This window comes from Macaca fascicularis, chromosome 13, assembly GCF_037993035.2.
Source record: "Macaca fascicularis isolate 582-1 chromosome 13, T2T-MFA8v1.1".
NCBI classification, from domain to species: domain Eukaryota; kingdom Metazoa; phylum Chordata; class Mammalia; order Primates; family Cercopithecidae; genus Macaca; species Macaca fascicularis.
Window position 1 is genome coordinate 52,309,548 of NC_088387.1, and position 17,753 is coordinate 52,327,300.

Consider the following 17,753-nt stretch of genomic DNA (forward strand, 5'->3'; position numbering starts at 1 on the left):
TGGATTGCCTGAGCTCAGGAGTTTGAGACCACCCTGGGCAACATAGTAAAACCCTGTTTCTACTAAAATACAAAAAATTAGCCAGGCACGGTGGCACACACCTGTAGTCCCAGCTACTCAGGAGGCTGAGGCATGAGAATCACTTGACCCTGGGAGGCAGAGGTTGCAGTGAGCCGAGATCGTGCCATTGCACTACAGCTTGAGCTACAGAGTGAGACTCTATCTCAAAAAAAATAAATAAATAAAAAATAAAATAAATAAAATTAAAATAAAACAATAAAACAAGATAATACATATATTTTTTAATTCTGTAACTAGCATATGGAAGATACATAGTGTTAAGTGAAATATCCCAAGGTTTATAAATTTCGAGAGGAGAGCTTTATTTCTTATAAAGAGTTGCAGCCTGCAGGTTGGTGATCCTGATGGGCTGGGAAGTGCAGACTCTGGCACTGAAAGCGGGTATTTAGAGGGAGGAAAGAGTGGAACACAAATTTATGCCCAATGAGTTGGCTAAGAATACACATTTAAGAACTTACAGGAGCTTTGATTATTCACAAAGCAGGGGGCAGTACATGCATGCATAGTGAGTAAACATGCATGTTATATATGTCCTATGTTCTCTTTGGGGTGGAGATTTAACATTTAAATGCATTACAACTAGGTGAAGCAGAGGACATGAAGGTACTCAGTGCATGGCCTCTGAAAACCAGACAGAACCAGTCTGTGGTTGGTAGTGTCTTACTAGGATGTTACTGAAATCTGTCTCTTGTCCAATCAAAGCCATACTTATGGTTTGTGGAACAGGGGTTGGGGGGATACAGTTAGTCAGCATCTGGTGGTCAGTGAGCTACAATTGTTTCAATATTGCTTATCTCCAGGCCAGTGTCTATTTAGCTACCAGAGAAAAAGAAAAACCTTGTGGCAGTTAGAAGATGGTTTACTCTTCAAGTGTAGGGATGTGTGACTTAACCCTTGCCTGACATAGTCTTAGGTCTTGTTTATACTTTGGCATCTTATTGCCTCAAAGAGTCTGTTCCATCAGTTATAAGATCGCTATTGTAACAATAGTAAATGTCACTTTCTTTTCCCACTCCCTTTGAATATTTACCCATAGCATCTTCCACACCTAGTTCAAAACACATCTAGGATACTTCAAATCAATTTTTCCACCTTAATCAGATAGCTCTGTTTTGTGTCACATTTAAAGTAAATTATTTACTTTATTTAAGTACTGCTAAGAACACACTCTATGTAAACTATTATACTGGATGCCCAAGGAGATAAGTGGAAGACGGTTCTCTGGCTTTGAGGTGTTTGGTTGAGGCAGCAATATACATTAAAAGTTGAATAGGAATGCAAAGCAGGGTGGGACAAATTCTACAGAAAGTGTGATAGTTTTGAGATTATAGTGGTTGATCTGTTCATTATTTTGTACTCAGGAACTAAAAAATTACTAAGAGTTGTAAGAGCTCTGGTTTTATAACTGAGATAATAAGCCCAGTGACACAAGTGGTCTAAGGTCCCAGCTATGACATGGCAGAGGTTTCCTGTCTCCTGGTCCTATGCTGCTTGTGCATAGGTTCCTAACTATTCACTAGTCTTTTAATCAGTTAATGTTTGCTCTAAGTAGACAGTTTAGTATAGCTAGGTAAGAACTGGGCTCTGAAGCTAAAATGTTTGGGTTTGAATCCTGGCTTTGCTATTTACTGTGTGACTTTGGGTAAGTCACTAATCTCTTTGCTTTACTTACCCACCTATAAAATGAGTATAATAGTAGTACTTTACTTCATAGGGTGCCTTTGAGCATTATATACTTAATATATGTAAAGCAAGAAAAACTGTGGATTTGTTATTATAATTGCTATTTGTCTGTGAGGGAATGGAGGACAAGCAATCTAGTCATCTGATTTTTGTTTTTTAAACCTCTTCCCTCAGCTTCTGATCAAAGCATTCATGTGGGTGTTCAATAAATGCATGTTAGCTACCTTAAGCGTGTTGGGAGTTTTTGTATCACTGAAGTAAGACTTGAGATTTGTGTAAGCCTGGACTAGTCTGGTAACAAGAAAGTCTAGAAAGGTAAAAACTGAGCATCAGATTGATTTTAGGACCTAGCAGAGCTTCTTTTAAAAAAAGTCAAGACAAATAAGTGCTGAGAAAAATGGGGGTCAATGAGTCTAATTCAAAAAGAGCTTTCTCATCTATTTTAAGGTCTGTTTCAAACTTCCTTAGACAAAAATCTGGCCTTTTAAGGAAAGTGCAGAGAACATGCCTTCGTGGGCTTAGTTTGAGGGAATAGGTGCTGCATTTCACCCTGGAGGTGGCTTCGTGAATTTGTGAACTGGGGTGACAACACAGACTCTCTCCAGAAGAAAAGATGCTATCTCTACACGGAGTTTAATTACAATGGCACTACTTTAAACAAGGAGCAGCAGCAGCAGCAGCAGCAGCAGCACCAAACGCCACTGTTAGCCCAGTCAGAGCTCAGCTCCGTATTCAGAATGGAGAAAGCAAGAACCATTTTTTTCCCTGGGGCACCCTTCTCTACTCAAATACCGCTGAAAAAAATTCTGAGACAAGCACTAGGGAGTGGGAAGAGCGGGCGGAAATGAACAATAACCCATATTCAGGGGTTAGAAAAATCATATCAGTAAATCATGGCAGGTTTTTTTGTTTGTTTTTGGCAGGAACTTGCCACTCTTCAGCATCATCCATCAGGAAATCTAGGGTCGGAAAAGTGTACCAACTGGCTTTCCAAATTTTCTGCATTTGGCAGATGCAAATCACAGAGTCCATCCCCACCCTCAGCACTTGGACGGTATCAGGGAAACATAAGTATCAGTGGAAGAATCTTGAAGTGAGAAATAAATAACTGGTCAGGTTAGGGTTAGTGTTCTTGTGTGCAAGGGGGCTAGTGAAGGTCAGGCTTTGGGACGCACCCACAGCGTCAGCAAAGGAGGAAAAATTAAGGGGCAGCATGGGCTGAAAAGCCCCCGAGTTTGAGGTCAAGCCAACGGGCTGGGCCTCTGGTATCCTAGGATCTGCCTTGCACACAACCTTTGGCCGTTTCTCGGTTTGAATCTCGCCTGTACACTTTCAGACGAGACACTGTCTTACTGAGCGTTCTCACAGCGCCTAGCTCAGAGCTGACCGCAGAGCCGGCTCTCAATAACCTCTAGACGCAAAAGCAGCTTTTGAGGTTAGGGGCGAAGGGCATCGGTTTTACTTATTTTAAGGCTGGCGCTCCGGTGCAGCCGGATCCAACTGCCAGCACAATGTTCCCGATCACTTCTCGCTTCCATTTCAGCCCAGGTGACGTCGGGAAACCCACAGGACCCACTAGGGTCTAAGCGGTTAAGCTGGCGTCCTTCGGATGTCAGTCTCGATCCGTTCGGAAACCACAAAATCCAGAATCCCTTGTGCCAGGAGGCCAGGCCGCAAATAAGATGGCTCCAGAAGAGTGGAACATACAGCGGCGGGGAACCTAGTCGTTGGCAGTTTCTTCACGGGATGTGTTTAAATTGCCGAGTCCCCATATACGCGCCACCCCACAAACCTCCTTCCAGGCCGTGGAGGCCACGGCTGCGCCTCGCCCGCTCCTCCAGGAGCATGCTGGGATTTGTAGTCCAGTCGCCGGACTGCGCCTAGCTACCTTTCCCAGCTTGCCCTGCGGCTCGGGTGATATCAACAGTCTTTTCCAGAACTCTGTCTGCACTGAGACCCCCTTCGCCCGGTCCTCTTCTCGCCGTCTACTCCTTCCCATCTGTGGCGACAGAGCGGCGGTTGCAGGAGAGGCCCCGGTCCCTCGCCGCGCCGCCCCAAGCGGCACTTCCGGCGGCGGTTCACTTCCTGGTTGGGTGGATGGAGCCGGGCGGGAGCGCGCGCGGGGGAGGGGCGGCGGGTCAGTCTCCGCCCGGCGCTCCCGGGATCAGCTGGCGGGCGGGCTGGAGCCGAGCGCGGCCCCGGCTCTCGCTGCAGCGCCGCCTCCTCTCTGCGTCGCAGGCCGGCCCGGCGGCCGTGACAATGTCGCGGGGCTGGTAGCTGGGCGCCGGCCGCCGAGCCGTCTCAAGTGGGTGCTGCCAGGATGCTGCCTCGAGGGGCGGCGGGGAGACCCGGGAGGAGCGGGAGGCAGTGCCCGGGAGGGTCGGCGCTGCCCCAGCAGCTCGGATCCCTCCTTTTTCCGAGCTCCCGGCTCGGGGATCCCGGGTTCTGGGGCCGGGGTCGCGTTTTCAGCCCCAGGGTTTTTCTCGCCAGGAAAATATATGAAGCGTTTCCCCAGGATGATGGCTTTTGCTCCACCTAGGACTCAGCGGTTGAATTTTTAAGTGTGTTACTGATTCATCCTCTCTCTCTTCCTCTGTCATCACAGGTTTAAACTTACACGAATCGCTTTCTGGAGGAGGAGGGGACCCGCCGCGCGATTGACACGCATATTCCTATAGGCATCCTCCCTCAGCCCCCACCCCCACGGCCGGATTCGGGTGGCTCCTCTCCGAGCTGAAATCCGAGAAGAAATCCTTGGATCTCTTTTCTTAAAAAAAAAAAAAAAAAAAAAATCTAGAAACCATCGGTATTTTGCTTTGCTGCTCCCTATTCGCAAGATGAAGAAGTTTTTCGACTCCCGGCGAGAGCAGGGCGGCTCTGGCCTGGGCTCCGGCTCTAGCGGAGGAGGGGGCAGCACCTCGGGCCTGGGCAGTGGCTACATCGGAAGAGTCTTTGGCATCGGGCGACAGCAGGTCACAGTGGACGAGGTGTTGGCGGAAGGTACGGTGTGGCTCAATGCGCCGTAAATTAAAATCTTGTGCTGATGCGGCAGTACTGTGGTTTCTAGTTGTTGCATGTATGAATGGGCTTTGACCAGTTGACCCTCCCTTCCCCCTCCACTTGCCCTGTGAGTCATTGTCCTTGAGAGATTTAAAATTGAGATTTGAAAGTGACTGGGCTTATGGGGGTGTGGGGAGGTTGCCGAAATTGTTTACGTTAGTGGCCTTTTATTTTTATTTTTTTAATATTGAGAAGCCAAATTTTGAGGATCACACAAGAAAATGTATGTGTGAAAGTGTAAAGCTTTATGCCAAAGGCAGGGTGATGGGCTTGTCATCCTCCTAAAACTTAAAATCTTGATGTGAAGGCTGAAGGGTGTGGATGGGGGGACTTTTAAGAAGAGAGGGGTTTCTCCGTCTCCTACCCAACTTTCCTACTTCCATGAGCAGGCATTGGAAGGAAGGGAGGATTTTCGGAGAATGTGAACGTGTTTTTCCAAGGGCCAAGGCTCTTGGTGGATTTCACTAGTAGGTTTGTTTCCTGACCCAACTGTAATCGGGTCCCCAGGATATAGCAAAGATAACAAAAATTATATAAAACAAATGTGGTTATTCTGAACTCAGTCTAGTAGGCCCCTCTTCCTCTCGCTTTAGTGTTGTTTTTTTTTTTTTTAAACCAAAAGAAAAATTACTTGAGAGTGGCTCTGATTTTGTTTTTTCACTGTCAGAGAGCATGTTATTTAGATCTGCTGTGTAAATTCCTCTGTGTTTCATCTGTGTATCTATACTCACGTAGATATACATCTTTTTTCCTCCAGGCTTTCGGGAAATCTTTGCATGTCTCTTTTGGTAACCTTAACCTCGACCTTCATAATTATGCCAGACTCATACTTTTCACAGCCCATCGCCTGCCTAGTGTGCTTTTATTTTTAATAAAAGCAGCAATTTCCTTGGCATGAAGCAATTCAGACTAATTGGATGGGGCCGACCTGCTGTAGGTTGTGTTATAGACCGAGAGGGGTTGGAGGAAGGGAGAGGTCTCTATTACTGCAACATGGTGGTGGAAGGGAACAGTTTTATTACCGAGGGAAGAGAGAAAGCTAAGAGGCCTCTTTAAAAAGGGGCGTTTTGCAAACTAAAGTTGAAGCAAGGGTCCTGACCTGGGCCTGGGAAATGCTTACCATGGTGGGTGTTGCAGGCTGGTGGGTGGGTTTGGAAGAGGAGGAAACTGTGTTTGGCTCTCAGCTTGTGTAAGCACTGGATTCAGCAGGGCCCAGTTTTCTGGGAATAGAGTTGAAGCCTATACTTTAAAAACACGATTTTTTAAAAAGATGTCTGACAGTTAATGTCCGTGTGAAATTATTGCTCTTCCAATCTCAGTACTGCTCTAGCTGGGCTTTATCTGGGGCCTGAGTCACTGTCCCTTTGGATCTTTCCTGTGGACTTTGGTGCAGGTTGGGAGATGCTTCTGTGCCCGCTGCCAGATCCGCACCTTGAGTCTGATCTGTCTCTTTCATCCCTGTGCCAAAGCCCTTAACTGCAGTGGGGTGGAGAAATGGTGAAAAGGAGAGTGTGTCAGAGAGAAATCAGGAGAAATGAAGGGCCACAGAGCACTTTCCTCCCCTCTGAATGGCCTCTGCTGACCTTATAGCCCACGAGCATTTTGTTCAGCTAGGATGTTGTCTCATCAAGGATGATGCTGCCCTAAGCGGTGCATGTTCTCCAAGTGTGAGAAGAGTGATAGGGAAGAGAAAAGGCAAAATTGGTCTTTGTTACCTAGGCTGCCTTCCTCTTCTCTGGGATTCATCCTTGAGAACTGCGCATCATGTATTGTGATATTTTTACATGGAATTTAGGACTTGCAGCTCTGCATTTATTCATTCAGCAGTTTATGGAGTTGCCTGTGAAGTGCCAGGTGCTGTGCTAGGTTCTGGGATATGCTGTTAAACCAGAGCTGGCCTTTACCAACTGCTTTAAAAGATGGAAAATAGCCAGTTATAGTGGATTGATAAATACCATCATAGAGATAAACTTAGGGTGAAGTGGCCCCCAGTTTTAGGGAGCCCAGGATCATTTTCTGAAGGAAGTGACTGAAGAGTGAGTAGGAGTTAGTGTGGTGGCACTGTGGGCAAAGACGGAGTAGCAAGAGAGAATGTCACGTAAAACTGGGTCTGGCTATGCTGCCCTTTTTGTGTTCTTTGGCTTAAGTTGAGTTTGAATTTGTGGTTCTTAGAAGTATGTAGAAATGTAGGAGCCAGTACACAAAGTATTTATGTAGCACCTACCAAGTCCAAAGACCGTATGAAGTTCTGAGATGAATAAGGGAGGTCTAAAGTGTGATTGAATCTGCCTTTAAGGTTCTGCCAATGAATTTGGGAAGATGAGGCATACATTCACACATACAGTAGCATGGTTACCGGCACTGTCTATAGAGTCAGACAGATCTAGGTTCAAATTCTGGATCTGTTCTTTACTAGCTGTGGAACTGTAGGCAAGACATTCCAAACCACTCTTGAATCTCTGTTTCCCTGTGGCAGTGGTTCTCAAAATGGGGCATCCTTATCACCTGCAAGCTTGTTGGAAATGGAGATTCTCAGGCCTCACTACACAGGCTGTGAGTGTGGGGCTTAATAAGTTCCTGGAGAGATTCTGATGCAAGGTCAACTTTGAGAACCACTGCCTAATGGGCTGGTCATGAAGATTAAATGAGGCAATATATATAATTCACGTTTTCAGGTGTTCAATAAATGGTAGCCATTACCTACCAGCAGCATTATACATCATATGTATATATGTGGAGAGAGAGAGTGTGTGTGTGTATGTGTGTGTGTGTGTTAAAGGGGAGTGGGAGCAATGTGAAAGCTAGTTGAGCTGCAGCAATCTGAAGCAGTTCCTTTCCCCCATTGTTAGGGGATAGAGCCAGATGTTCTTTGCAGAGTCCTCAGCAGCTCCTTAAAGGCTTAACAGATGTTTTGGGTAGCCACGCTCCTTCCCTGCGCCCTCTTCCCTGTGAGTCCCCAAGTGCTGACCTGTCTACAGTCCCAGCCAGAGTGGTTTAAGGACCATGGGAGTTGTACCCTGGGTGCCCAGAGCAGTGGCCAGGCAGTTTAGGGAGGAGTGGTGTGAGAGGCTTCAAAACACAGACCAGATTACCGCCACATTCCACTGATGATCTCTTTTTCTCTAGTGCGGGTATTGGTGTGTGCTTTTTCGTGAGGAATTGCAAGAACCCCAAGGAGCGGGTGCTGGGCAAGACAAAAAGATGCCGCACTGCCATATCTCCCCTGGTATATCAGCCTTCCTGGCCTGGTTTCACTAACTAGTCCAGCAGGGGCTGTTTGGGGGAAGTGAAGGCTTTAAGTTATGAGTTTAGAGGAATATGGCTATTTCTAGGCTGGGTGCCAGGGAGAATATTTTCTTTCTAGCTTTCTCAGCGAAGATGCCATGATGAGATGCTAAATCATGTCTAAGTTAATAGGCATATGATGTCAAGGGAAGATTTGGTTTAAGCTTCCAGAATGAGCTCAATGGGAAAATTGGAGCAATGTTCAAGGAAGGCTTGAGAAGCTGTGCTTTTATCATACTTCCTTAGCTATACGAGGACTTATATCTAAGCTTTAAACAATAAATGTTTATTTATTTATTACTGTATTCAAGACAACATTCTGGAGCTATAAGGTGGACTAGATGGCTCCTCAGAGCAGTTTTCTAATTTATATTCAAGGAATCCAGGTCCAAGGCTGATGAGAAGTACCAAATGTCCACATCAATGAACTTTGATAATTTCTCCCGCCTACATAGCGAACTAGTAAGGCTTCAAAATGTGTGTGAAACCACCAAAAATTCCATTAAAGGCACCTAATTCTAATGTGTTGGTGGTATCAATATGAAACACATATGTGCCTCTTTGTGGCAGGCACTGTATTAGGTTCCAGAGATCCTGAGATGGATGGGACACAGGCCTGACTCTTAACAGAGCTCAACACCTGAGATAAGTGTCCAGCACTTAAGCGTGGCCTTTGACATACATACCTTAGGTGGCAAAGGATGTTATGATAAAGAGCCTGGGGGTGAGAGTTCGCAGGTGACATGAAGTTTGAACAGGAATAGAAATTGCTCAGCAGATGTTTCAGATGGGGGTTACCCAGGCCCTCTCAGGCTGAGAGAATCGCATAGGCAAAGTGGTGAAACAGCATGATACATTTTGAGAATACTGACTAGTTTAGTGTTACCATTTTCATCAGTACACATTTCCTCGCCAGAATCAAGAAAAGAAGGACAGAGGACACGGAGTGGTAGAATGAAATTCTTTAAGTTGCTCCCTGGAGGTGCTTGCTGCTTACTTTCTTCAGTGGCCCTGGACCTTTTGAATGACTGATGAATAGATACCAAGAATGCACGGCTTCCCTCCTGTGCCTCAGCCCTGTGCCAATTGTGGGGAAAGGGAGCAGCGAGTGTCTGGGGAAAGAGTGGTCCCAGAAGGTTTGATAAGAGGCTAGAAGCTTGAGCAGAAGCAGGCAGGGAAGGGAATTGACCAGTGTTACCGAAAGGTATGAACAGGGGAGATAATGAGGATGTTTGACCAGAGCAGAAGGTACATTGGAGAGAAAAAGAAGGACGAATTTTGTGGAGAACCTTGAGTGCCAGGCAGAGAGATTTAGTTATAAGCACCTGAGACCTTCTCTTGACGCAAACACCAATTTGATCCCTCCCACTTCAGATGTCTTTGCCTGCTGGGAAGTCTGGTTTTTTAGAGGCAACTGCAGATTTTCAGGGGGTGGTTTGTGAATGGTGTCTTCTTCCTGGCTTTGGGCATGATGACGGTTGTAGCTTTGCTAAATATAACCAAATCTAGAATTCAGAAATGAAGTCCAGAATAAGCAATTGCCATGGTCAAACTCTTTCTTTCAGTCTTTCTAACAAAGTCAAGCTCATTTAATAAGGAATAATAATGAAGAGAGAGCAGCAGTTTCACATGGCTTTTGAGTGGGAGGGTATGAGGGGTGACATACACTTGCACCTTGATAGCTGAAACGCCATGTAGAGTACACAAGAAAGGTTTGATAAATACTAACAAAACACACAAAAAGTACTACTGCATCAGAGCCGTCATTTTAACTTGCAATATTTGAATGTTGATGCTTCGGAAAGGATACTAGTACCACCTTCATCTTGCACCCTTTGAAGGATGCATACCTTCTGAGCCTACTTAGGAGGTAACTGTGACATTTGCATCTGAAAGAGAAAAAAATGATAATAATAGAAACGTGTCGTCTATTAAAGTAGCATCTAGCACTGTGAGCTAGCAGAGACTCACCTCCGGTCTATTTTATGGAACCATATTTTGGTGTGGTGGAAAGAATACTGCATTATGAATTGGGAGATCAAGGTTTGTCAGTTAATTCACTGCCTTATTCAGTAAATGTTACTGAGCATTCACTATGTGCCAGGTATCATGCAGAGATAAATGAGACATGGCTGTGCCTTGAGGACCTCACAATCACAGGACTTCAGATATGTGAGCAAATAGCTGCAGGTGCTGTGCTGGAGTCATGTAAAAGGGCTGGGGAACAGACCCAAGGCAACAATTTTGTGAGTTGGGGAGTAGTCAGGGAAAGCTAAAGAAAGGTGACATTTGAGGTGTGTCTTCAAAAATGAGGACTTATTGCTAGATGGACAAGGTAGAAGAACATTCTAGGCAGACAGAATAACATGGCCAAAGACACAAAAGCAGCTTACTGGGGAGCTGTATGTTTTGAGATAGTGATAATCTATTAGTGGCCTAGGGCTGTGCTGTTCAATACAGTAGCCCACTAGCCACACATGGCTATTTGAATTATCTAAAATAGGCCAGGTGCAGTGGCTCACGCCTGTAATCCCAACACTTTGGGAGGCCAAGGTGGGTGGATCACCTGAGGTCAGGAGTTTGAGACCAGCCTGGCCAACATGGTGAAATCTTGTCTCCACTAAAAACACAAAAATTAGCCGCGCGTGGTGGCGTGTGCCTGTAATTCGAGCTACTCAGGAGCCTGAGGCCGGAGAATCGCTTGAATCCGGGAGGCAGAGGTTGCAGTGAGCCGCGATGCCGCCACTGTACTCCAGCCTGGGCAACAGAGTCAGTGTCTGTGTCAAAAAAAAAAAAAAAAGAAGAAAATAATAAATTATCTAAAATAGCAGTTCATCAGATACACTAATGACATTTCAATTGCTTAATAGTCACATGTGGCTAGTGCTTACAGTTTTGGACAGCACAGGTAAGAATATTTCATCATCACAAGTTCTGTTGGGCAGTGTTGGTCTAGAGCAGTAGTCTCTAAACTTTTTGGATAGAATAGTGCTGTAGTTAAAAAACATGCCATATCTTCATGTATGTATGCTTGTTTATTTGTAAGTTATATTCATGTCCTGCTATCATTAGCTGATATCTGAAGTCACATTATATACTTAGGATGAAGTTCATCATAAATGATAATGGATGCAAATCTATATTTTAAATAATCTCAACAAGATTTTGGTTAACTTATTCAATTGTGATTGTGTCTACATTGCAGTGTGACTGTGCATGAAGAGTATACTAGGAACAGATATGGCAGCTCTGCCATTCTCTTACTCATTTTTGATTGCATTATCTTTAATCCAAGTTTTTTTTTAGTAGAAATCTTTTTAAGCCTCTTGTTTGTTTTGTGAAGATTAATTAATTTAAAACAATGTAATCAGCGAATCCATTTAACCAAGCACACATGAACTATACTATATCTCAGTGTGCTGTAAAGATGTCACTCCATCAGCCCTCAATAGTGGACATGTGAGTGAACATGAACTGAATGGGAGGGCTAGTGTTGGGCCATATGTTATATATTAACAAGAACAAAATTTTATTTTTTCTAAAGTTTTAAATGTAAGATACACATAACCTAAAATTTACTATCTTAATCATTTTTAAGTGTACATTTAGGTGATGTTAAATATATTCATAATGTGCAACCATCACCACCATCCATTCCCATAACTCTTTTCATCATGTGAAACTGAAATTGTACCTATTAAATGACGACTCTCATTCCCACCTCTCTCTAGCCTCTGGCAACCAGCACTCTACTTATTGTCTCTATGATTTTTACTACTTTGAGTACCTCATATAAGTGGAATATTACTGTATTTGGCCTTTTGTCACTGGTGTATTTCACTTAGCATAGTGTCCTCAAGGTTCATTTGTTTTGTACCGTGTGTCAGAATTTCCTTCCTGTTTAAGGTTCAGGAATATGCCATTGTATATATATATATGCCACATTCATCATTCATCAGTGGACACTGGGTTGCTTCTACCTTTTAGCTATTGTGGATAATGCTGCTACAGTTATGAACATGGGTGTACAAATATCTCCTCAAGACCCCGCATTCAATTCTTTTGGGTATATACTCAGAAATGCAATTGCTAGATCATACGATAATCCTGTTTTTAATTTTTTGAGGAATTGCCGTATTGTTTTCCACAGCAGCTGTACCCTTTTTTCTTTCCCATCAACAGTGCACAGGGTTCCAGTTATTCCTCATTCTCACTGACACTTGTTTTCTGTTTTGTGACAGTAGCTATCCTAATAGATGTGAAGTGGTATCTTCTTACACGTTTGATTTGTATTTCCCTAGTAATTCGTGATGTCAAGCATCTTGTTATGTGTTTATTAGCCATTTGTATATCTTCTTTGGAAAATGTCTATTTAAGTCCTTTGCCCATTTTTGAATTGGGTTGTTTGTCATTTTAGGAGTTCTCTGTATATTCTGGGCATTAATTCCTTATCAGATACATGATTTGCAGATATTTTCTCACATTCTGTGGGTTGCCTTTTTACTTGGAAAATCTTACTTTTTAAAATGAAAATAAATAAAAATAGAAGATCCTTTATTTTCTTTGTCTACCCCAGTGTGTTATCATCTCGTGCACTACTGTTTTGAGACCATTGTGGTCTAGAGCAGTGGTTCTCTACCTTTTTCTGTTCCTCAAAAAAAGACCAAAAATATTGTAATACTTACATTACTAAGAGAAGACTAGAACACAGGTAAAGATGGTGAACTAGATGCAGCAAGGTTCCATGAAGGTGCGGTTACAGAGAAAGACTCAGTTAAGAATAGTCTGTCTTCACGAAATCTTTCATAACCATTGCAGTCCTCTCTGATCTCCTTTCCTCAAACCCAGAGTTTAGAGACTGCACCACAGACCCCAGCACTGCAAGAAATATGGAATTGCCTTGTGGGGTTCACTTGTTTCTTGTGTGTTGGTCATACCATGCCAACTAGCAGGGCAGGAGCCAAGTCTTCCATTACTTCTCTATTTGCTATAGCATCTCAGACAGAGAACGTTTGAGATGCATAGTAAAACCTTGCTGCCTCTTTGACTGGCAGGACAAGCTGCTCTTATGCGAAATAGCCTTATATCTACATCCTCTCATTTCGTGATTGCATCATCCCTGCAGAGGTAGAAGGCATGGTTATTACTCCAGCTGTACAGATGAGGAAACAGTGGCTGACATTGGTTGGATGACTTCTTCAAAGTTATATTGGCAAGAAGTAGTATTGAATGAACTTGAACCCAAGGCTCCTAGCTACAAGTGTAGGATTCTTCCTTAAAATTCTTCCTTGTACAAAGGATCTTTTCTCATAATATTTTATATATATATATATGTGTGTGTGTGTGTGTGTGTGTGTGTGTGTGTGTGTATGTGTGTGTGTGTGTGTGTGTGTGTGTATATATATATATATATATATATATATATATATATTTTTTTTTTTTTTTTTTTCCCCCCAGACAGAGTCTTGCTGTCACCCAGGCTAGAGTACAGTGGCACAATCTTGGCTCACTGAAACCTCTGCCTCCCAGGCTTAAGCAATTATCCTGCCTCAGCCTCTCGGGTAGCTGGGACTACAGGCATGTGCCATCACACCCAGCTAATTTTTGTATTTTTAGTAGAGGTGGAGTTTCACCATGTAAGCCAGGCTGGTCTTGAACTCCTGACCTCAAGTGATCCACCTGCCTCAGCCTCCCCAAGTAGTGGGATTACAGGCGGGAGCCACCGTGCCCGGCCCTCTCATAACATTGTTGACCTTTAATAACCAACCCTTTCCAGCTGAATCTCCTTATGAGCTTTTCAAGTCAGATAATGCTTCCGTAGCATTTGGAGGTTGCTCACTGGCTTAGTTCCTCTGGGCTGCTGTAACAAAATATCAGAAACTAGGTGGCCTATAAACTAGGTAGCCTATAAACAATAGAAATGTGTTTCCCACAGTTCTGGAGGCTGTAAAGTCCAAGATCAGAGTACCAGGATGGTCAGGTTCTAGTCAGGGCCCTCTTCTGGGTTACAGACTACTGACTTCTTCTTCCTTTTTTTTTTTTTTTTGAGACAGAGTCTTGCTCTGTCACCATGCTGGAGTGCAGTGGCGCCATCTTGGCTCACTCAACCTTTGCCTCCCGGGTTCAAGAGATTCTCCTGCCTCAGCCTCCTGAGTAGCTGGTACTACAGGCGCGCACCATCATGCCCAGCTAATTTTTTGTGTTTTTAGTAGAGACGGGGTTTCACCATGTTGACCAGGATGGTCTTGATCTCCTGACCTCATGATCCACCCGCCTTGGCCTCCCAAAGTGCTGGGATTATAGGTGTGAGCCACAGCGCCCAGCACTGCTGACTTCTTGATGTGTCCTCATATAGTGGAAGGGACAGGGCTGCTTTCTGGGACCTGTTTTTGCCCTTTTTCTTTCTCTTTTTTCTTGGGGCCTCTTGTATAAGGGCATTGATCTCATTCATGAGGGTTCCCCTCTCAAGACTTAATCACCTCCCAAAGGCTCCACCTTCTAATAACTTGAATCCTAGTACCTTGGTGATTAGGATTCATACATTCAAACCAGAAGCACTCAGATAGGGGAATATGGGGGGAATTTTTTTAAAGCTCAAAGTCCATATTCAGTAAATGATAGAGTACTATTACAGCTCCCCTCAACCAGGGCCTACAAAGACTTGCCATTCTACCTTACTTTTAGTGGTTTATTTCTTCTTCTTCTTCTTCTTTTTTTTTTTGAGATGGAGTTTTGCTCTTATGGCCCAGGCTGGAGTGCATTGGTGCGATCTTGGCTCACTGCAACCTCCGCCTCCCAGGTTCAAGTGACTCTCCTGTCTCAGCCTCCTGAGTAGCTGGGATTACAGGAGCCAGCCACCATACCCAGCTAATTTTTGTATTTTTAGTAGAAACAGGGTTTCACCATGTTGGCCAGGGAACTCCTGACCTCAGGCAATCCGCCCGCCTCGGCCTCCCAAAGTGTTGGAACTACAGACGTGAGCCACCATGCCTGGCTAGAGGTTTATTTCTATAAGTAGCTAGTTTGTGCAGAAAATTATGCAAAGATTTTTAACCATAATAGGTTGAGAAAGATTGCTATTTCATTGAAAATTTTTTTTGTTTTGTTTTGTTTTTGAGATGGAGTCCCGCTCTGTTGCCCAGGCTGGAGTGCAATGGCGCAATCTTGGCTTACTGCAAGCTCCTGGGTTCACGCCATTCTCCTGCCTCAGTCTGCCGAGTAGCTGGGACTTCAGGTGCCTGCCACCACGCCTGGCTAATTTTTTGTATTTTTAGTAGAGATGGGGTTTCACTGTATTGGCCAGGGTGGTCTCAGTCTCCTGACTTCGTGATCCACCCACTTCGGCCTCCCAAAGTGCTGGGGTTACAGGCGTGAGCCATTGCGCCTGGCGCTAGTTCATTGATTCTAAGAAAGCAAATTTGAAAATTAGGTGATTTGCCTAAAGTCACACCGCCAATTAGGCCCTTCTGAGCAACTCCGAACTCCTGTCTCTTCCCACATTAGTCAACAGTCATTTGTGCTACCTTGGCACTACTAACATTTCGGTCTGGGTAACTCTTTGTTGTGGAGGGCTGTCTTGTGTACTATGGGATCTTTAGCAGTATCCTTGGCCTCTACCCACTAGATGCCGGAATTATATAATACATACACAACCTACTGTGGCAATGAAAAAATGTCTCGACATTGCTAAATGTCACCTGGGGGGCAAAATTGCCTGTTTTAGGGAACATGTGTAGTTCAGCATGTTTGTATATGTTCTGGTCTTCTGTTGGTAAAGTTGAAGTAAGTATTGCAATGTTTTTGGTCTTTTTTGAGGAACAAAATGGTCTACATAAATAATTCAGATGTTCTGTGTTTATACCCAAAGCAAAAAAGCCTTTTCATTTGCTGTGAATTTAATCACTCAAGAATAATAAACTATTAGCTTGTAAGGTGATACTGGCTGTAGCATTTTATACCTGCTTTCTCCCTCCTTTATTATTTTTATTATTATTGATCTATTATCTTTATTATTTAGCCTATTATGTATACTTTATTTATTTATTTATTTATTTTTGAGACAGGGTCTCACTTTTCACCCAGGCTGGAGTACAGTGGGGTGATGTCAGCTCCCTGCAACCTCCGCCTCCCGGGCTCAAGCAGTCCTCCCACCTCAGCCTCCTGAATATCTGGGACCACAGGTGCGAACACCACTCCGGCTAATCTTTGTATTTTTTCTAGGGGTGGAGTTTTGCCATGTTGCCCAGGCTGGTCTTGAAGCCCTGGGCTCAAGCAATCCACCTGCCTCAGCCTCCCAAAGTGCTGGAATTACAGGTGTTAGCCACTGCACCCTTAAAACAATCCCACTTCTGTTGAGTCACAAGTAATTGTTAGGAAAGAGGATTCCTTTTAAATGAGACTTCCACCTTGGCAGAGGACAAGTTCCTGAAATTCGAAGTTTCATTTGAGGTCTGCTGTGGGTGAATCAGCTTGAGCTGGTCAGTTTTCTCCTTGGGCTCTGTGTTAACCTTGGCAGACAAGGAATGGCAGTGCCAATTGAAGCTTTGTTATTTTTGTCTGAAAAGCGGAGAGATTATTGGACCAAAGAGCTCATGGTATCTATTATTATTCCAGAAGGCTAAACATATGCTAGATTATCATTTGTCATTATAATGATCTTAAATAATGATACCTGTCATCTAGGACTTGAATCCTGTAGAAAGCAACATAATGCCACATAATTTGTTTGCTGCATGTGTTTAAGGACACTGACAGCGATTGTACTGGAACCTTTAGGGTAAGAGAAAGATTATTGTCCTTTTGGTTCTGAGCATGAATTTGAGAACAAAATGATGACTTTATTACCTATGGGGACAGGAAGAAGGAATGGAACTAAGGCATTGTAGTTTGGGTCCTTCCTGGAGGACTGGGGCCTGAGCAGCATTTCCTGAGATGGCAAGTCTCCTGCTAGTACCTTTGTTTATTTTCTCTGGTCAGTGAATCTGATTGATTCAGGAAGTGCTAGTTATTTTACAGGTGTGTTAGACTTGTTTAATCTCCCCTGGGGTAACCCAACCCTGTTCCACAGACCTTGGTCCTCTGCTCTTTTTAGAAGCCTTGGAATCTTGGTGTTGGAGTAGAAGGGGACAGCATTGGAAGAAATAATTTCATTGGGCTTTTTGGCTGTAGAGAAAAATCTTAGCTTGACCAGGTGTAACTCAGTAATGATTTTGGAAAACCTGATATCCAATACTGTCTTTCCTCCCCTTCGCCCGTAATAAAGGGAGTGCTATGATGTTCTCCTTAGGAGAAGACTTTCAAGGTTAGTACTGTGCGTGATGGTTTAAAAGCATGAGAATTGAAGGTAAATAGCCCTTGGCTGGAATCCTGGACATGTCCCTGTGATGTTAGGAAAAGTTAACTAAGATCTAGTCTTCTCATCTATAAAATGTAGATTTGTAAAATGCAAAAGCATGGGTTGTTGTAAGAATTAAATGATGTATGCAAAGCACGTCACACAGTGCCTGGTGTATGTTAGTTAGCCGTCTGTAAATGGTGACTCTTAGTATTGAGGTGCATGAATTTTGTTTTTATCAGGCCATATTTGTATCGCTCTGTGTATAACCTGGTGGAGCTAGAGTTTTAGAAATACACACAGGCGTCTC

At 43.9% G+C, this 17,753-nt stretch overlaps 1 protein-coding gene across 27 annotated transcripts in view; it reads left to right on the top strand.

Annotated features, from left to right (window-relative positions):
* The first annotated feature begins 3,904 nt into the window (after positions 1-3,904).
* The window catches only part of AAK1 (AP2 associated kinase 1), a 179,260-nt gene continuing 165,411 nt past the window's right edge, over positions 3,905-17,753 (top strand). For all 27 annotated transcript variants that reach the window (XM_045369157.3, XM_045369165.3, XM_045369162.3 and 24 more), the window contains exons 1-2: positions 3,905-4,069; positions 4,370-4,764. In XM_045369157.3, coding sequence (XP_045225092.2) covers positions 4,602-4,764 — 163 coding nt within the window. In that variant the 5' untranslated portion in view covers positions 3,905-4,069; positions 4,370-4,601. The remainder of the gene's footprint in view (positions 4,070-4,369; positions 4,765-17,753) is intronic.